General features: G+C 41.3%; 1 protein-coding gene across 11 annotated transcripts in view; it reads left to right on the plus strand.

The window, feature by feature from the left end:
* clcc1.L (chloride channel CLIC-like 1 L homeolog) overlaps positions 1 to 17,981 on the plus strand; it is a 33,611-nt gene that overhangs the window by 1,485 nt on the left and 14,145 nt on the right. For 7 of the 11 annotated variants that reach the window (XM_041590611.1, XM_018258679.2, XM_018258678.2 and 4 more), the window contains exons 2-5: positions 6,553 to 6,643; positions 9,517 to 9,654; positions 11,448 to 11,561; positions 16,460 to 16,561. In XM_041590611.1, the coding sequence (XP_041446545.1) occupies positions 9,526 to 9,654; positions 11,448 to 11,561; positions 16,460 to 16,561 (345 nt within the window). In that variant the 5' untranslated portion in view covers positions 6,553 to 6,643; positions 9,517 to 9,525. Of the gene's footprint in view, positions 1 to 1,932; positions 4,747 to 6,552; positions 6,644 to 9,516; positions 9,655 to 11,447; positions 11,562 to 13,967; positions 14,187 to 16,459; positions 16,562 to 17,981 lie in introns of those variants that run through there. The other 4 variants (XM_041590610.1, XM_041590612.1, XM_018258684.2 and 1 more) reach the window with 4 other exon arrangements.

A 17,981-nucleotide genomic window follows, 5' to 3' on the forward strand; every position in this document is an offset into this window, starting at 1 on the left:
GTTATTTCGAGAGGCGAAGATTGGATGTCTTTTCACATGGGAATATACATTGCTTAACTTAAACAGTGCTAATTGTATTCTTCTCTTGACAGGAGCTCTCCTGGAAGTCAGAGAAGAAAATCCAATAGGAGACAATGTGCTTCCTGCAACGATCCAGCTTTGCCAGACAGCAATTCCTGTGCCAAATGCATACAGAATCCGGAAGGGAATCCGGCTCAATTCAATGAGTTCATGTCTTGGATGAAGGAGTCATTTAACAAATCCATGGCTGATATGGTTACACAAGTGACGGATAACGTGCTTAAAATATCAGCCCCCATCTCAGCGGGTTAGACCAACCAATACCTATTGCTATTGAAGCTCCAGGAGGTGCAACATTCATCGGCGGAGGACATCTGCAAGGCAGCAGTCTGGAAGGCCGAAGTGTCGAACTAAGGAGGGATAGCCCAGAATCAGATGGAGAGCTATCAACCACCAGTTCCACCATAGAGGATTCAGCTTTCAACACAGATCTAGTAGAGCCCTTAATCAAAGCTTTAAGGAAAACCTTGGATTTGGAAGATAAATCACAATCTCCAACCAAAAAAGACAAAATGTTCAAATCCATAGCAAAGAAAAACCATTTGTTTCCTATCCATGAATTTATTCAGAAGACAGTAGACTCTGAATGGGAAAATCCAGATAGAAAATTCACTGTTTCAAGAAGATTCAGAAAGATGTTCCCCTTTCCATCAGACCAATCCAAAGCCTGGGAATTCGCTCCCAAAGTGGACGCAGCGATCACTCGCGTGGCCAGAAGAACCACACTTCCAGTGGACGAAGGGGTCTCACTTCGAGACCCCATGGAAAGGAGGCAAGATGCCTCACTCAAAAGAGCCTATGTAGCAGGAGGAGCTACTTGCAAAGCTGCCGTGGCCATTACCTCTGTCACCAGAGCCAACAATATCTGGCTACAGGAACTGGAAGAAGCTATTAAAAAAGGCGAAGACAGGAGCAAACTGGCCCACATGCTACAAGATATCAAGGTGGCGAACGATTTTGTAGCCGAAGCATCCATGGATGTGGTCAAACTGGCAGGGAAATCCATGAGTCTGTCAGTAACCGCGAGGAGAGGTCTTTGGTTAAGACACTGGAACGCGGACCCGCAATCCAAACACAACCTTTGCTCCCTACCTTTTAGGGGTAACCTACTGTTCGGACCAGAATTGGATCAAATTATATCCAAAATGTCCGCAGGGAAATCACCCTTTCTCCCTCAGGATAGACGAGATGGGAGACAGGTCAGAGGCAGATTCATCTCTAGACTCAATTTCAAAGATGCCAAACAATATAAACCAGGCAAACCTTTTTCCAGACAGTGGAAACCTAAAGACCAGTCCTTTCCTGGGAAGAGTGTCCAAAAACAGGAAAAAAGGGCATGAAGGTCTTGGAGCCCCTCAGTCCATTGTAGGAGGCAGACTCTCTCTTTTCAAGACGGAGTGGGCTCGGGAAATAAAAGACACTTGGGTAACAGACATAGTATCAGACGGATACAACTTGGAATTCAAAAGCTTCCCACCTACCAATTTTATGTCTTCAGACAGACGCATGTCCCCAGAAGGAAAGAAAGTACTAACCTTCATCATACGAGAACTACTAGAAAAAAAGATAATATCTGTAGTTCCCAGGGACCAAAGGCACCAAGGTCTGTACTCCCACTTGTTTCTCCTTAGAAAAGCAAACGGAGAATTCAGAGTAATCTTGAACCTGCAATTGCTCAACCGCAATCTTCACATTCCCTCCTTCAGAATGGAGACCCTAAAGTCAATATCCCATTGCATAGAACAAGGGGACTGGCTAGTAAAGCTGGACCTGAAAGACGCTTACTTGCACATCCCAGTAACAAAGCGCCACAGGAAATACCTGAGGTTCAATATACTAAACCGACACTTTCAATACCGTGCCCTACCTTTTGGACTCGCGACGGCCCCAAGAATATTCACCAAGATCCTGGCACCAGTGATAGCCAATCTGAGACTAGCAGGAATACAAATTTTCGCCTACCTCGACGATCTCCTAATCATATGCTCCAACAGGGATCTTCTGAGGGCCCACCTTCTTACAACCTCTGCATATCTTCAGAGCCTGGGCTGGTTGATCAACTGGGAAAAGAGCCACACTCAACCTACTCAAGAATTAGAATTTCTGGGAGTCCTGATAAACACTCGGACTCTATCCTTAAGCCTCCCAACAAGGAAGATTCCAGAGATCAGAGAAGCGGTCCTAGCCCTCACTCGATTCCCCATGACAACAGCACGAATATGCCAACAAATCTTGGGGAAACTAGGATCCACATCAGAATGCGTCAAGTGGGCCAGAATGCACACCAGAGCACTCCAGAGGGAGTTTCTCTCGAATTGGGACCACGACTATATGAACCCCAATCAACTCATCAGTTTAAGCCCAGCTACCATGGCATCTCTCAACTGGTGGCTACAGGAAGTGAATCTCCTACAACCCATTTGTCTTCTTCCAAAAAATTGGATAACCATCACTACAGATGCCAGCAAGACAGGATGGGGGGCACACCTAGAGAATCACAGGGTATTGGGGAACTGGAACAAGGAAGAGAAACGCAAATCGTCCAACTGGAAGGAATTGAAAGCCATCTTCCTAAGTCTCCTCAAATTCCAACACCTAGTCCAAGGGAAAGCTGTACGGATCAGGTCAGACAACATGACGGCGGTGACTTATGTCAACAAACAAGGTGGAACAAAATCACGAGAGCTATTAACCTTGACCACTCATATGTACTCATGGGTGGAACTCCACCTGACAGACCTAAAAGCAGTACATGTCCCAGGCTGTCAGAACTCTCTAGCAGACAAATTGAGCCGCTCACATGCGATTCCGGGAGAATGGGAACTAAACCAAAAAGCTTTCCTCCTCATCCAATCAAAATGGGGTCCTTTTGCCCTAGACCTAATGGCAACGAGCAGGAACACGAAACTGGCAACCTTTGTGTCTTGGGGCCTGGACAAAGGGGCAGCATTCAAAGATGCATTTTCAATAACATGGAACTTCCACAGACCATACCTCTTCCCTCCATTTCCCCTGATTCCCCGGATCTTAGACAAGATCAAAGAGGATCGAACGGAGGTGGTGTTAGTAGCCCCACTCTGGCCAAGGAGACCATGGTTTCCTCTCCTCCTACGACTAGCAGTCGAACAACCCCTCACCCTTCCGGTCCTCCCGGATCTCCTCAGCCAGGGGGTAATTTTCCATCCTCATCCCGAGAGACTACACTTGACGGCATGGCTCTTGAAAGGAGGAACCTGAGATCATCTGGGTTATCTGCTAACTCCATTTCCACACTTTTAGCAGCAAGGAAATCTTCCACCATCCAAAAGTATTTCACGGTATGGGAGAAATTTCTGGACTGGGGGAAATCTAATGACTTAAATCACCAAAACCTATCAGAAATCAAGCTAATAGAGTTCCTTCAGCAAGGGGTTGATAGAGGCCTCAGCAATTCCACTCTTAAAGGCCAGGTTTCGGCTATATCTCATTTCTCCGAAACTCCTTGGGCTCAACATGCCCTGGTAAAAAGATTTTTCCAAGGGTTAAGAAGACTCAGACCTAGAGTCCGCTCAATCGTTCCCCCTTGGGACCTCAACCTAGTCCTAAACTCCTTAACTAAGGAACCTTTCGAACCTTTGGACACAGTACCCTTCAAGTTTCTGACACTCAAGATGTGCTTCCTTCTAGCAATTACTTCAGCAAGGCGAGTGTGCGAGCTGCAAGCCCTGTCAATACAAGAAGGCAAACTTTCTTTCTTACAAGACAGAGTTATCTTAAAAACAGCAGACGACTTTCGCCCTAAAAGACTCTCTGACTTTCATACATCCCAAGATATCATACTGCCATCCTTCTTCCAAGATCCGAAGTCGGATGAGGAATTACGTCTACACACTCTGGATGTCATTAGATGTCTGTCTATCTATTTAGATAGAGTCAAGACCGTCAGGAAGACCGAATCCCTCCTGGTGATCCCCTCTGGGAACAAAGCAGGAACTCAGCCTTCCAAGTCGACAATAGCCAATTGGATCAAGCAATGCATACATCTGGCTTATAACTCTCAACAAGACAGTGTACCCTCTAATGTAAAAGCGCACTCCACGAGGGCATTGGCTGCGTCCTGGGCATTCCATTCCAGGGCTTCGGCGGAAGACATCTGCAAGGCGGCAGTCTGGTCCTCCCTTCATACGTTTGCTAAACACTATCATTTCGATGTTTTCATGAAAAAATGCTCGGCTTTCGGTTCAGCCGTTCTGCAGTCTGCTCTACTTGATAATTAAATTTTCCCTCCCAGCAATTGTGTTGATCTTTTGTACATCCCATAGTGTGCCCACTGCCATGTGGAAGGAACAGGAAACGAGAAAATCAATTCATACTTACCGAGATTTTCTTTTCCTGGACTGTAACATGGCAGTGGGCACAGCTTCCCACCCTGTTTGGGGGAGACTCCAGTACGTCAAAGATGGCGGCCAGGGGGCGGAAGTAAGTTTTTATAGAGGAAAACCTGTCCAATCACGAGGCAGGGGGGATTAACCCATAGTGTGCCCACTGCCATGTTACAGTCCAGGAAAAGAAAATCTCGGTAAGTATGAATTGATTTTCTCGTTTCTATCAGCTCAACCTTGCTGCTGATTGGTTCCTATACTACAGCTCCTGCTCCCCTGGACAGCCTGGAAAAGGAGGCAGCAGGTAGTGGAACAGATGGGTGGAACTAGTTTATGCAGAGATTTTCAATAAATCTAACCGCAACACTACTTTTTTTAAAACATATTCCTTCTATATTTTAAAGTAAATGCACTGGCTCGTTCTTGTTTTTCACACAATAAGGCTCCATTAACATGAGCTCATTGAATAGGTTTTGTGTTGAACATCACTTTTGCCTATTTTAATTAAGAAGTATCTGGTTTTTGTTATTTCTTGCTCAAATAGGGCAAAGGCTAGGGTTGCCACCTGGCCGGTATTTTACCTGCCTGGCTGGTAAAAATGATGCTTGGCGCCAATGTTATTAATAGGAAAAAAACGTCAAGAATATAAGAAGGCCAAAGGCTGAAAGTAAAACTGCTTATACATGAAGAAATTGGATTGGGATTTAAGCTGTCCATATATCAGAAGGTGGCCATACATGTGCCCCGTAAAGACTTTGACTTGAAACCCCCAGACCAATAATAACAAACAAGCAGATCTCTGCCCAATTTGCCTGTCTGGCCATTGGCCCAAATCAAGTTAATCCAGTCATGCAAATAATTGAATCATATAGTGGGCCTTGGGGACCAGTCAGACAAGGACGTTATCAGCACACCTATGTTGTCCTTACCCAACAGGGATTTGCAAACCTGGCCAGATATCTTAGATTGTAAGCTCTATGCAGCAAGGACCTCCTTCCTACTGTCTTTCTTGCCATGTTCTGTGTACTTAAGCTCTGTGTACACAGGGAAAATCCATTCATTTGGCAAGACCACAAGTGTCAGGTAGCCACGTTTCCATACTATGGTCTCTGTGTGGTGCAGTTCAGTGTGTTTAACCAGACTGCTTCACATATAGTAATAGTGCTTTTTATGCCTATGTCTTTACAAGCTATCTTACTGTTGGTAGATAGAGATAACATTTTTAAAGGTGATCTTGTAATTTTCCCCGAAGTGCAGCAATTGTTTCTAATAGAGATCTCTTTTATCCCTGGCAAAAATGTTATCACAAACTTGAATGCTCCAGACAAAGCTGCCAAAGGTTCTGTATTTAGGATTGATCACATTTTTTAAAGGGGTTATCCACCTTCAAACAACTAGTTGTTTTCCGATAGATCACCAGAAATAACGACTTTTTCCAATTACTATGTTTCAACATTTTTGTAATATTAAGTGTAAATTGTCTTTTTTCACCTTTTAAAGCAGCTCTGGGGGGGGGGGTCCTTGACCCCCAAACTGTTCTAAATTGATACATTTAGTTGATACATTTCTTATCTTTGTCCCTGCTGAGAATCTCTGAGTTTCATTACAGGCAGCTGTTAGAATTGATACAATAGTTGCTAATACTCCAGAGATGCTGCTGAGAAATGTATCAACTAAATGTTGCAAAATTGTAACAGTTTAGAGTCTGCACCTGAATTACTGAGCTGACAGACTCAAACACCAGAGACACGAACATTCAACTTTAAACTTACATTTTGGAAAAACAGTAAAAAATAAATAATGGAAAGTGATTGAAAAAAGTCTTTATTTGTGGGGAACAATCTGAAATCAACTGAACTGAAAAAAGTGTTTGGAAGGTGAACAACCCGTTTAATACATATCTTCTTCATGTTGGCTTATAGTGCTTAAGTAATGTATGCTCTATTTAGTACATGAGAAAAGATCTCTGTAATTTAGGGTTTTGCGCAGGTCAGAAGAATGTTAAGTATGTCATGATATTTACAACCTTAGTACATTTTTATTAAAAACACTGTTTACACAGAACAGTGTGCAAGTGCACAATTGCCTGATGTCTTCTCTTCACTTCCAGCATTTTAACATCAGTCAACACTGGGAAAGGACCTCAGAAACTACCTGGCTGAGCCCAGACACAGAAGTTCAGGGGTCAACACGTTTCACTGGTAAATATATTGAAACCGATTGGTGTAAACAAAGGTCAAGAGTAACTAAGAAAAGCCTATATCCTAGTGCTGTGTGATTTTTAGCTAAAGGGTAGTAAAATCCTGGCTCCCTTATTGTGGATGAAAAGCCTCTCTAGAAATAGATGCACATTACAATCAAAATTCCCCCCCCCTCCGACCACCTGGAGCTCCACCCAAAACCTGTTCAAGAAATTCAAGAAAACAATATGTGTTTATTCCATTCTGTTTTCTGTGTCCAACTTTTTAAACACTGTAGCAGAAGTTGGTTCTCCTCCTGGTGTGGTAGGTAGTTGGCTTCTGCTACATGGTTTCAGATGTCAGAAAAATACTTGTTTAAAGGGGTTGTTCACCTTTGCATTAACTTTTAATGTGATGTAGAGAGTGATATTCTGAGGCGAATTATAACTGGTTTTCATATTTGTGGTTTTTGAGTTATTTAGCTTTTTATTCAGCAGCTCTTCAGTTTGCAATTTTTTTGGTTGTTTATTTGGGTCCAAATTACCCTAGCAACCATTGATTGTTTTTAACAAGAGACTGGAATATGAATAGTAGAGGGTATAAATAGAAAAATACATTTGTAGCCTTGCAGAGCATTTTGTTTTTAGATGGGGTCAGTGACCACCATTTGAAAGCTGGAAACAGTCAGAAGAAAAAGGCAAATAATTAAAAAAAACTATAAAAAAATAATTAATGAAGACAAATTGAAAAGTTGCTTAGATCTGGCCACTCTATAACATACATGCAGGGGAATGTAATAAAAGTCGCAAAGAGCAAAATAATTCGCACCAATAAGACTAAAAATCCACAACTCGCAATGTAATATTGTTCCTTAAACTGTTATTGCATTGCGAATTTTAATTGCGCATTGCGAATTTTAATTGCGCACTCATAAGAAGTGCTTCAAGGTGTCGTAATCTTTTGGAGCAAACATAACGACATTTTCAGTAAGAAGTTTTATTACATTGACTGCGCATTGGCGCAAACTATAAAATTCGCAAACGGTCTTTCACTGTCGGAAGTGGTCGCTAAACAGTTTCCGGGCTCGCAAAAGCTATATTAAATTCGCACAAAGCAAAATTTGTTCGCGCAAAGGCATAACTTTTCGCATTGCGAATAGTTTTTCCGTTAGCGATTTTTATTACATTCCCCCGTATAAGTTAACATAAAGGTGAACCACTCCTTTAAACATTTGAAAGTTGCTTATATATAGTTTTTTTTTCTTATGCAAAAACAGTTTTAGGATGTGTATGCCACCAGCTCAGGGGTTAAATAACTGACATGGTGATTTCTCCAGAAGGGAGACCTTGGTTTCTCCCCTGCCATGCCACAGTACTGGAGGGGTAAAATGAGATAAGCAAAAGGCACTACACCTTATTGTCAGTTATAAATTAAGTCAGAACACAAAACCAGCCTCCCTTTTACTTTGCTATTAATAATAACCTTGGCACTGAGTATTATTTTGAGGTGACAACACTGTATGAATAGCAGCCATGATCAGGGGCATCCTAGTGCCTGAATGTCTTCCACAGAGATCTGGCTTGGTACCTACTGGAATACAAGCAGTAGTTCTTTTTATGGTTGCCAAAAAATACAGAAAGTGCAGGTTTAAGACAGGTTTATGTGTTGATATAGTACAGGGGTCCCCAACCTTTTTTTCCTGGGGGTGCCTAATAATTGATGTTATTGGCTATTATGGTAGCCCATATGTGGACTGGCAGCCTACAGGAGGCTCTACATGGCCTCAAAGACTGGATTTCAATTATAACCACATGCTTTGATGTCAATGAGAGCAACCTCCAAGGGGCTGGTGAGCAACATGTTGCTCTCAAGGTAGAGTTCTGCACAGAACCAATTTGTTCCCAAACCCGACCAGCAACCCCCATACTTATCCTCTTGGACCCGCTACCCTGTCCATCAAGAAACAGGAAGTGCTGTCATTGTAAACCGGAAGTGAAATCATTAGAAGTAGCCATGATCAGGAAAAAAAGGAGTAAAACAGCAAGTGCTGTCATTGTAAACCGGAAGTGAAGTAAAACTGGCTATTGAGAAGACCCGCAAACCCGGAGAACCGCCGACCTGTGTCTATACCCGATCCCGAAACCCGCAGGGTACCGCAGGTTTTTGCGGGTAACCTGCGGGTACCTGCAGGACTCTATCGCAAGGCATTGGAAGGGTTATCGCTGGTATAGTAGATGTGTTTAGATGTACTTATATATAATGTTAACTTAAGAAGCATTTGGAATTGTGCTTTACTGTTTATCCGCTTTAATAGAATACTTTTGTTTCTGTGTGACCATGAGTAGTTCAGTAACTTGTAAAAAGGCCGGGCCTGAAACGTTGTTCTTTGTATGAGAGCTGAGCCAAGATACCAATAAAGGCTTTTTAAAATTTTGATACATTGATGGTGCTGTGACTTCACTCAACTACTTTTGTTTCTGGGGCATCGAAGTTTAGCTAAAAGCATGTGAAATAAATGTATTTGGTTTATTTAGTAGTCCTGGTGCAAGATGCTCGGCTACTCAGACAGTGATGTCACCTCAGAATAGGGATACTCCATGTGTAACTGGACTGCGATCAGTCCTGGGAAAGGTGGTTATTATGGGTTTCACTTTCAGTACTTGAGAAAGGAGGTTTTCCTCTCTGAATCTTCTTACATTCAATTATAAAATTACAAGTTGACTGTACCATTAGCATTTAAAGTAGTGAGTGTCTAGTGATCACTATTCAAAATTCAACCCATTGTCTCATTTGTCTAGCTATTGTAGCCCTAAAAAGCTCAAACAAACCAGAATATCTGAAATCAAATACAAGGCTGTACCTGCGCTTATGTTTTTCCCCCCAAAATCCTACAGGTCTACAGCATGCTCCTGTTCCTGCTACTTGCTTTATACCTTTTACCAGTAAATGGGGACAATACTGATGAGTGGATTGATCACAGTGACATGCTTAACTATGATGCAGCCTCTGGAAAAATGAAAACTAAACCCCAGGTACAGAATCTCTGTTATTTTCCTAAGTTCACAACCTGTAAGCACTAGTTCAGCACTTCAAATTGTCCTGTTTTACTAGATAGGCTTTGTCAATATCTGCAGTTATTGTAAGGATGGACCATTTTCTATTTCAAAAGATAACTAACACACTGGTTGTGGTGATTCTTGTGAGTAGCTACACTTCATGCTGAAAAATGTTCCTGAATCTGCTCGTGCCACACTATCCTAGCAGCTACTACTTAAAGTTCTCAACATTTCCTTATGGGGTGGATGGGAAAAAAATTCTTTCTTCTCAGCTCTTTCAGTTTCAGCTTGTTTACACACAGAGCTATTGTTATTATTGCTAAGTTTTTATAAAGATATTTAGCATATTTAGCATCTTATATGTGCACCTTATATGAAACAGTTTCTAATAAAAGAAGGCTAATGGAAAATGTTGCATTTTCCTGCAGGCGGAAAGTACGCAAACATCACAGGTAGGGGAACTTGGCAAAAAAGTCATTTTATAAAATAAAATATAAACAACTATGGGGCAGATTTATCAAGGGTCAGATTGTTAAACTTTTATGGCCAAAACTGGCAAATTAGACTAGGGAGCTATCCAAATTCGTTTTAAGATTTTTAAAAATTTTGAATTTGATTTTCGAGATTTTTCATACTCTGGCCCTTTAAGAACTCGAATTCGACTATTCACCTCCTAAAACGCCGAAATTGCTGTTTAAGTCAATGGGAGACGTCCAGGGATCAATTCTGAGTTGTTTGCTGCCTTCCTGACATTCACTGCATATGAATAACGAGTGCCGTGACTTATAGACAATTATTTTGCAATTAGTCAATTGATTTGTTAAACATTTGCATTTGTTTTTCTGTATATTATCATGCTTGGAATTTTAACTGCTGTCCTCTAAAAGGGTATGTCTGCCCAAAAACTGTCAGTTCTCCGCCGATTCTGTTAGGCACCCCCCAGTGATTACATCAACCTGGGGTACCTCTATAAGGGAGATCCTGCTTTTTCTGGATCTGGAAACCGCTAAGAATTATAAGAATTATAATTTCTTTCCATATGCAAAAAACAACAACTAAGCAGCAGTTTGAAAGTCACAATGGAAGAGCAACACTTGTAGCCTAAAAAGAAATATAAGCAACTAAAATAGGCAAAATAGGAATGCTAATGTTTAAAAACCAAACTAGCTAAATAATAAAGAACAGTAAAAACGGGTTAAAGGGTTGTTTCACCTTTAAAGTAACTTTTAGTATGTTATAGAATGCCCAATTCTAAGCATTTTAATTGGTCTTAATTATTTGTTGTTTTTTTTTTATAGTTGTTTAGTTATTTGCCATTTTCTTTGGATTCTTCTCGGCTTTCAAATGGGAGTCACTTACCCCATCTAAAAACAAATGCTCTGTAAAGCATTATTATTATTGCTAGTTTTTATTACTCATCTTTCTATTCAGGTCCTCATATTCCAGTCTCTTATTTAAATCAGTCCATGGTTCCTAGGCTAATTTGGACCCTTGCAACCAGATTGCTGAAACTGCAAACTGGAGAGCTGCTGAATAAAAATACAAATAACCAAAAAAAAACACAAATAATAAAAAAATAAAACCATTGCAAATTGTCTCAGAATATCATTCTCTACATCATACTAAAAGTTAATTTGAAGGTGAACAACCCCTTTAATGAGTTGAGTATATAACATAATAAACATTACTATAAATATAAAAAACAAAAGTTTTTCAGATTGTTCTGTAGCTGGTTAATGGCATTTTGCATTGTTCTCTTCTCCTCCCAGGATGCTACACAGCTGCCTACACAGAAAGCAAATGAAGAACATCAAAATGTGGACATGACTGGCTCAGCAAACTATCAGGAGTGTAAGAAAACACTTGAAAACCTCAGTGTGCAGGTAAGCCTTTACTCTGGTGTCATCATGTTCCCTCTCCATTATTCACAGTAGCAGGCCTTTATATAACGTAGACATATAAGTATAAATTCTGACTATATAGTTTTCCGTTAAGAAAATGAGATGATTTGAATTGTATCTGTTAGAATCAGTAATTTGGGTTGATTAGCCGCTACTAGAATAATGAGAATGAAGAAAAAGTATCATTATTTTCTATAATATACATTTTAAAAAAAAAAAACTAAAAATTAGAAGTAGATAAAGTCATTTTGGTGAACTACAGGTTTGGGACCTGTTGTTCAGGATGCTCTGGAGCTTGGGTTTTCCGGATAACAGGTCTTTCAATAATTTGGATCTTTGTACCGTTGGTCTACTATAAAATTATGTAAACATTAAATAAACCCAATAGGCTGGTTTTGCTTCCAGTAAGGATTAATTATATTTCAGTTTGGATGAAGTACAAGTTACTGTTTTATTATTACAGAGAAAAAGGAAATCATTTTAAAGAATTTGGATTATTTTGAGAAAATGGAGTCTATGGGAGACGTCCTTTCTGTAGTTCTGAGTTTTCTGGATAACGGATCTCATACCTTTATTTTTAAACAATACGTTTTCTGATTTATTTGTGGGGGGAAATGCAGGCTTTCCAGATATTCAGTATGCTATGAGTTTTTTTTAGATAATCATTTTCTCAGGTTTATAAATATCAGTCAGTATTGATATTTATCATTGTGCAAGGATTTGTTATCCCAAACAGCTTACTTAACAAATCCTTCTCAATGTTGATTCCTATAGAAGTCTATAGGTAATGCTTCATTTTCAAGTTTTTTTTCCCAAGAGGAAAACATGCATACATATATTGATCTAATCAATTTTCTTGGAAGCATGGTTGGGGTTTTCATGGATGTCTCTAAAATTCAATCGATGGGAAAATTAAAGTCCCGTTTGTTATGGACCAGTTGAAGCTGGAATAAAAACCACACATCATTATGGATCGATACAAATTGACATTACATATCCGCTACAGTGAAACCTCAGTTTTACTTACCCTAATTCTATATTTTCCCTCATTTTACACAATTTTTTGTGGTCCCACTAATATATAATGCATAAGGCATTCACCATTTTTTCTGTTCCCCTAAAAAAAATGTGAAATGGGGGGTTCTACTATATGGGGCATATTTATCATGCTGTGTAAAATGAAATTAACCAAAAAAAAGCTGTATAAAATAAATGGCAAATTTATCAAGGTGTGTGCAATTTTATGCCATGCGAAAGCCAGATTTGCCACCATAATTTAACATTACTTCTGGCAGAATTATCTGTAAGAGAAAAACTTGTAAAAATGTTTTCCCTAGACGAACTCCATGTCAGTACATTACGGGATAGCCCCTCCTCCCTGCTCCCATTAGAAGGAACCTCCCCAAGCCTTTAAAAGGCCAACCACACCCACCTACCGGCGTCTTTTTGTTCCTTCTCTTATGCTCTTGGCTTTGTTCTCTGAACAAATGCCTCAATCATTAGAAGCAAATTTTTGTTTTTTCTCTTTTTAAGCCTAGGAAAGCATTAGGCCTGCCCAAAAGGCGTCCTAGGGACAGGGGTTTTGGTCCATGGGACCTTTTTTCCCCCCAGCACACTACCTCAGACCTGGAGTCTTCTGAACTTCAGCTCCTGAATCAGGTAAGGCACTGAGGTGCAATGTTTGCTACTCCTTGTCTGCCTGTATTTCAGTTGCCTTCCTGTATTGCTATCAAGAGCATTAGGTGGCAGGTGCTTGTCCCCCCATCCGTGTGCCCTCTCCACCTGCCCAGACGGCGTCCGGCGGCAGTGGTGTATGTGGCCCCTACACCCCATTTTTACGGATGGGCGAGGGAGGTGGCAGTTTGTTTAGGCTAATTAGTTAGGGGCCTGAACCTTACTGCCCCCTGTTACCTTTGTTTTATTTTTGTTTTAATGGGGGCAGGTCATGGCCAACTGCCTTCCTCAACAGACTTTCCTAAGGTGGAGGTAGTTAAAATAACACCAGATAGGTAACTGATTGGACAGCAGATGGAGGCATCCTAGGAGTGTTAATTTTTTTTTCCCCTCTCTGTGCCTTCTTGGAACACCAGCAGTTTTGGATCTTTCCTCCTCACAGTTACATACTGCAGTTGCTACCTGTCCTATTGCTTCGGGCGAGAATGTATTTGGCTCTCCTGAGCAGGATCATAGTCTTCCCTTAAGTGGGACGGTTGCAGTCATTACAGTAGAGTGTAATCTCTTACAATTTACAGTCTTATTAATTCCATTGAGAATGAATTAAGGATATTTTATGTATCTGTCCTACAGGTTTGTCTAGCTTCAAATGGGAGGTTTGGAAGTGTTTTTTGTCTGTTTTGACCATGTCTGTCACATTGTTCCCTATACTAGGGAGATTTACATTTACACCTGCTGAAAATTGTGTCTGAAACATTCGCACAGAGCTCAATGTCCAGGTAACTTCCAGATACGACACTCCTATTATCCTGGTTTGTTCTCGGATTCACATTCCTGTGCCACTCCTGATACATATGACCCAGCATGACTCTAGTGGATCAGAAGCCCTTCTGACACTTCCTGGAACATCCATAGGGTCCCTCCAGTTCTAAGGTCAGCCTCACCGATTAAATATGTAGTATAGTTGATTCCACATATAAAGGGGTCCCTTACGGGTAGAAAGAACACAGGTTTGTGGGTGACTATAAGCATTTATCCAGGGCATATAATCTGCCTCCATACATTTTGCACGGTGGTTATTGGGATCTGTAACCTTAGGGGTATTTAGTTATACCTCTCAGAGTACTAGGTTGGGTCAACCAACAGGGGCTCTTTCTTAGGTACTGTAGTTGCTCAGCTCTTCACAGTTAATTGAGTCTGCCTCATCACAGGACCTTACACAGGGTAAGGAATTCTAATCCCAATTATTTTCTCAGGTGCCCTTGTGTCCGATCTTTAGGATCTGTTTTCTGTTAGAACAGTCCTGACTAACATGCATTCTGATATGAAGATATTTATGGTACTGGCCTTGGGTACCTCAGGGTACATTGTATAACCTACATTTATGGTTATATCCTAAACAGATCATTCCTATATTGGGTCTGTTTTGGGTTCTTACTCCTACCAAGTGTTTCTTACAGGTACCTTGCAATTTGCACTGAAATTAGGCATACATGTGATGAATGCTTTTTGGTGAGTAGGAGAGTAAGTATTTCAGCTTGCTGAATTTGCCTTGTACAGGACTGTCTTCCCCTCTCTCTCTCTCTCTCTCTCTCTCTCTCTCTCTTCTGGAGGGTGAAGTGGTGGTTAGTGAGCTAACTTGTTCCTCACTCTCAGTGGGCTAACATCTCACTCTCTCGCGCGCTCTCTCTCTCTCTATAGTATAGGCTATACTATAGCGCTAATCTTAGCCTGGTGAACTTATTCTGGGGTTTTCACCTGGACTCTCTATATTGAAGTAAAGAGTTTGCATGATGGTGGACTATCTAGTCAGCGATACTCCTTTCCTTATTACAGATTCTTCTTAAAGTATATTCCCTCCCATGGGATAATGTTAACTTTCTACGTCCCGTAACGTACTGACATGGAGTTCGTCTAGGGAAAAAGGAAGATTATTTCATACTTACCGAGATCTTCCTTTCCTAGACGAACTCCATGTCAGTACACCCGCCCTTTTTTTTTCCGGTAATTTAAGATCTTGTTACAAAGACGCCGGTAGGTGGGTGTGGTTGGCCTTTAAAAACCTCCCCAAGCCTTTTAAAGGCTTGGGGAGGTTCCTTCTAATGGGATCGGGGGGGGGGGGGGCTATCCCGTAACTTACTGACATGGAGTTTGTCTAGGAAAGGAAGATCTGGGTAAGTATGAAATAATCTTCCTTTATGTTCACATGGTGAAGCCTGATGTGTGTTGTATTATCCCACTGTTTTTTTACACAGCATAATATGATAAAATATGCGTCTATAAGTAACTCTGCCCCTATATTTGGAAAAGGTGAACCTGATTAATATATATGCAAGCTTTACAGTATAGTTAAACAGCTACTAAAGCCACAGGAAAGAAACCCTGACAATTTATTTACAAGACTGCTGTCACTGCTGGAGATAGTAGCCCTCACTTCCCCCTTTCCTGGCCTGGTGCAGTCCTGTACTTATGCAAAATGGTTTCAATAGCTAGCGTCTGACCCCCTCACACTTACCTTTTTTCTTCTCATTGCCACAATGGGGTCCAGGTAGGGAGGTCAGGGGCAGTTGCTTCATGCAGGTCCAGACTGACAATTAAAATAGGTCCTGGCATTTCAGGTACACAGAGACCCAATCAGTCCACACAGAGGCCTAAACAGCCCCCACCAGCCCACTAAATAGTGACTTTCTATGGCCTCCCCAGTTATTAGCTGGGGAGGCCATCAGTTTGGACCTATACACAAGTCAATAAGTGTGTGATATTTGCAAGGCCCTGTTGATTTAAAGAATCTTGCCTAACCAAATAGCAAAATGTACTTTTCTGGAAGATACATAAGCTCTTTACTGCCAGACAGTATTGCGTTGCAATACAGATTGTTTGCTTTCATTAAGGCAGTACAACAAGCAAGGTGTTACACAAATGTCTGCAAGGGGAGCTTACTCCATATATTTTCATTATTACATTATATGGTGCAATGGGCTAAGCTCCCCTACAATCATTTGTGTGTGAATGCTAGTTTTTAAGATGCTCTAAGTGGCATTGAAGCACCACCTTAATATTTTAAAAGTAATTTTGTATGTGCAACTCTTCTCTACAATACTGCTTTTATAAGAGCTGTCATTATTAGTGTGTATCACAAAGGTTTGTTTTTTTTTATCTTTTTTTTATAGTCACCTCTGGGATATACTTACTTTTTTTCATTCCAGTTACAGGAAAGCAAAAGAATGGAGAAATCTAAGAGTAACAGCCAAGCTGTTTTTAAGCGCTACCTTAATAAGATATTGATTGAGGCCAGACGCATAGGACTTGTAAGTATGGCTAATTCTGAAAGCTTGCCAAAAAGAAGTATGGGCATGACCAATGGTGATGACAGAGTTTATCACTGCAAGGATTTTAGTGTGCATTATATATGAAAAGATTTTGGCAGAATCGTGATGGTAAAATACATAACAACAATAACAGATTGGGGCACCAAACCACTAGTAGATAAACAGGACTATTGGCAGATGCCGAGTTCTGTATCATTGCAAGTTGCCTCGTGTACAGTATAATGGCTTAGCTCATTTGTACTGTTCATGTAAACAGTCCTGGACCACTACTAGGAAATTAAGAAATGCTTTCAGATAACAGAAGTGCTGCCTTTCTTTGTCCCTTAAAGGACCAGTAACATAAAAAAAAAATGTTTAAAAATTCGTTAGTGCACAACGAAAAATAAACACTAAGACAAAAGAAACTTTTAAATAGCAAAGCCTTTATTAAAAAATAACTTACAGAATGTCCACTTCCTGTCTGCTTCAGAAACGGCGAAAAGGCGACCATCCATCCTGCAACGATCAATTTCTTCTCCCTGGCTAGTCACTGACAGGCATCGCTTTCATCCACCTGCTGCTGTGTGTCTGTTGCTCCCGCTGTTTGCCCGTGACTGGCTGCTGACACTGCTCCCTGCGCTGACTCTGCCAAGCCATCCCTTTCCCATGGTCCGAGCGCAACCGACACTTCAGTACTGGTGGCGGCGTAAAAACACTCAGCGCCAGGCTGATGCAACAGTGACTCATTGGCCGCAGAAAGCTTTGCGCACTCATTGGCGCAGCAGCTGCACATGAATCGCCGGCACCGGCGGGACAGAACCTCAGCTTCATGGCAGTTGGGGCAGTCACAGGTGGTAGCGCCGAGCTGCGGACTGCCCGGGCCTCCACCACTCCCTGCCCCAGCCGCTACCCCTCCGCTTCCTGCACTACGCCGCCACCAGTACTGAAGTGTCGGCTGCGCTCCATGGGAAAGGGACGGCTTGGCAGAGTCAGCGCAGGGAGCAGTGTCAGCAGCCAGTCACGGGCAAACAGCGGGAGCAGCAGCCACAGACACACAGCAGCAGGTGGATGAAAGCGATGCCTGTCAGTGACTAGCCAGGGAGAAGAAATTGATCGTTGCAGGATGGATGGTCGCCTTTTCGCCGTTTCTGAAGCAGACAGGAAGTGGACATTCTGTAAGTTATTTTTTAATAAAGGCTTTGCTATTTAAAAGTTTCTTTTGTCTTAGTGTTTATTTTTCGTTGTGCACTAACGAATTTTTAAACATTTTTTTTTATGTTACTGGTCCTTTAAGTACAAAAGTGAAATATTCTAAATTTGAATACCAAGAGTAACCATTTCATGCCCAGCAAATGTAAAAAACATGAAGCTACTTCAAAATCACATTGACTGTATTTTATGTATGGTAAATGTGTGTGTG

The sequence above is a fragment of the Xenopus laevis genome, chromosome 4L, assembly GCF_017654675.1.
Source record: "Xenopus laevis strain J_2021 chromosome 4L, Xenopus_laevis_v10.1, whole genome shotgun sequence".
Taxonomy (NCBI): Eukaryota; Metazoa; Chordata; class Amphibia; order Anura; family Pipidae; genus Xenopus; species Xenopus laevis.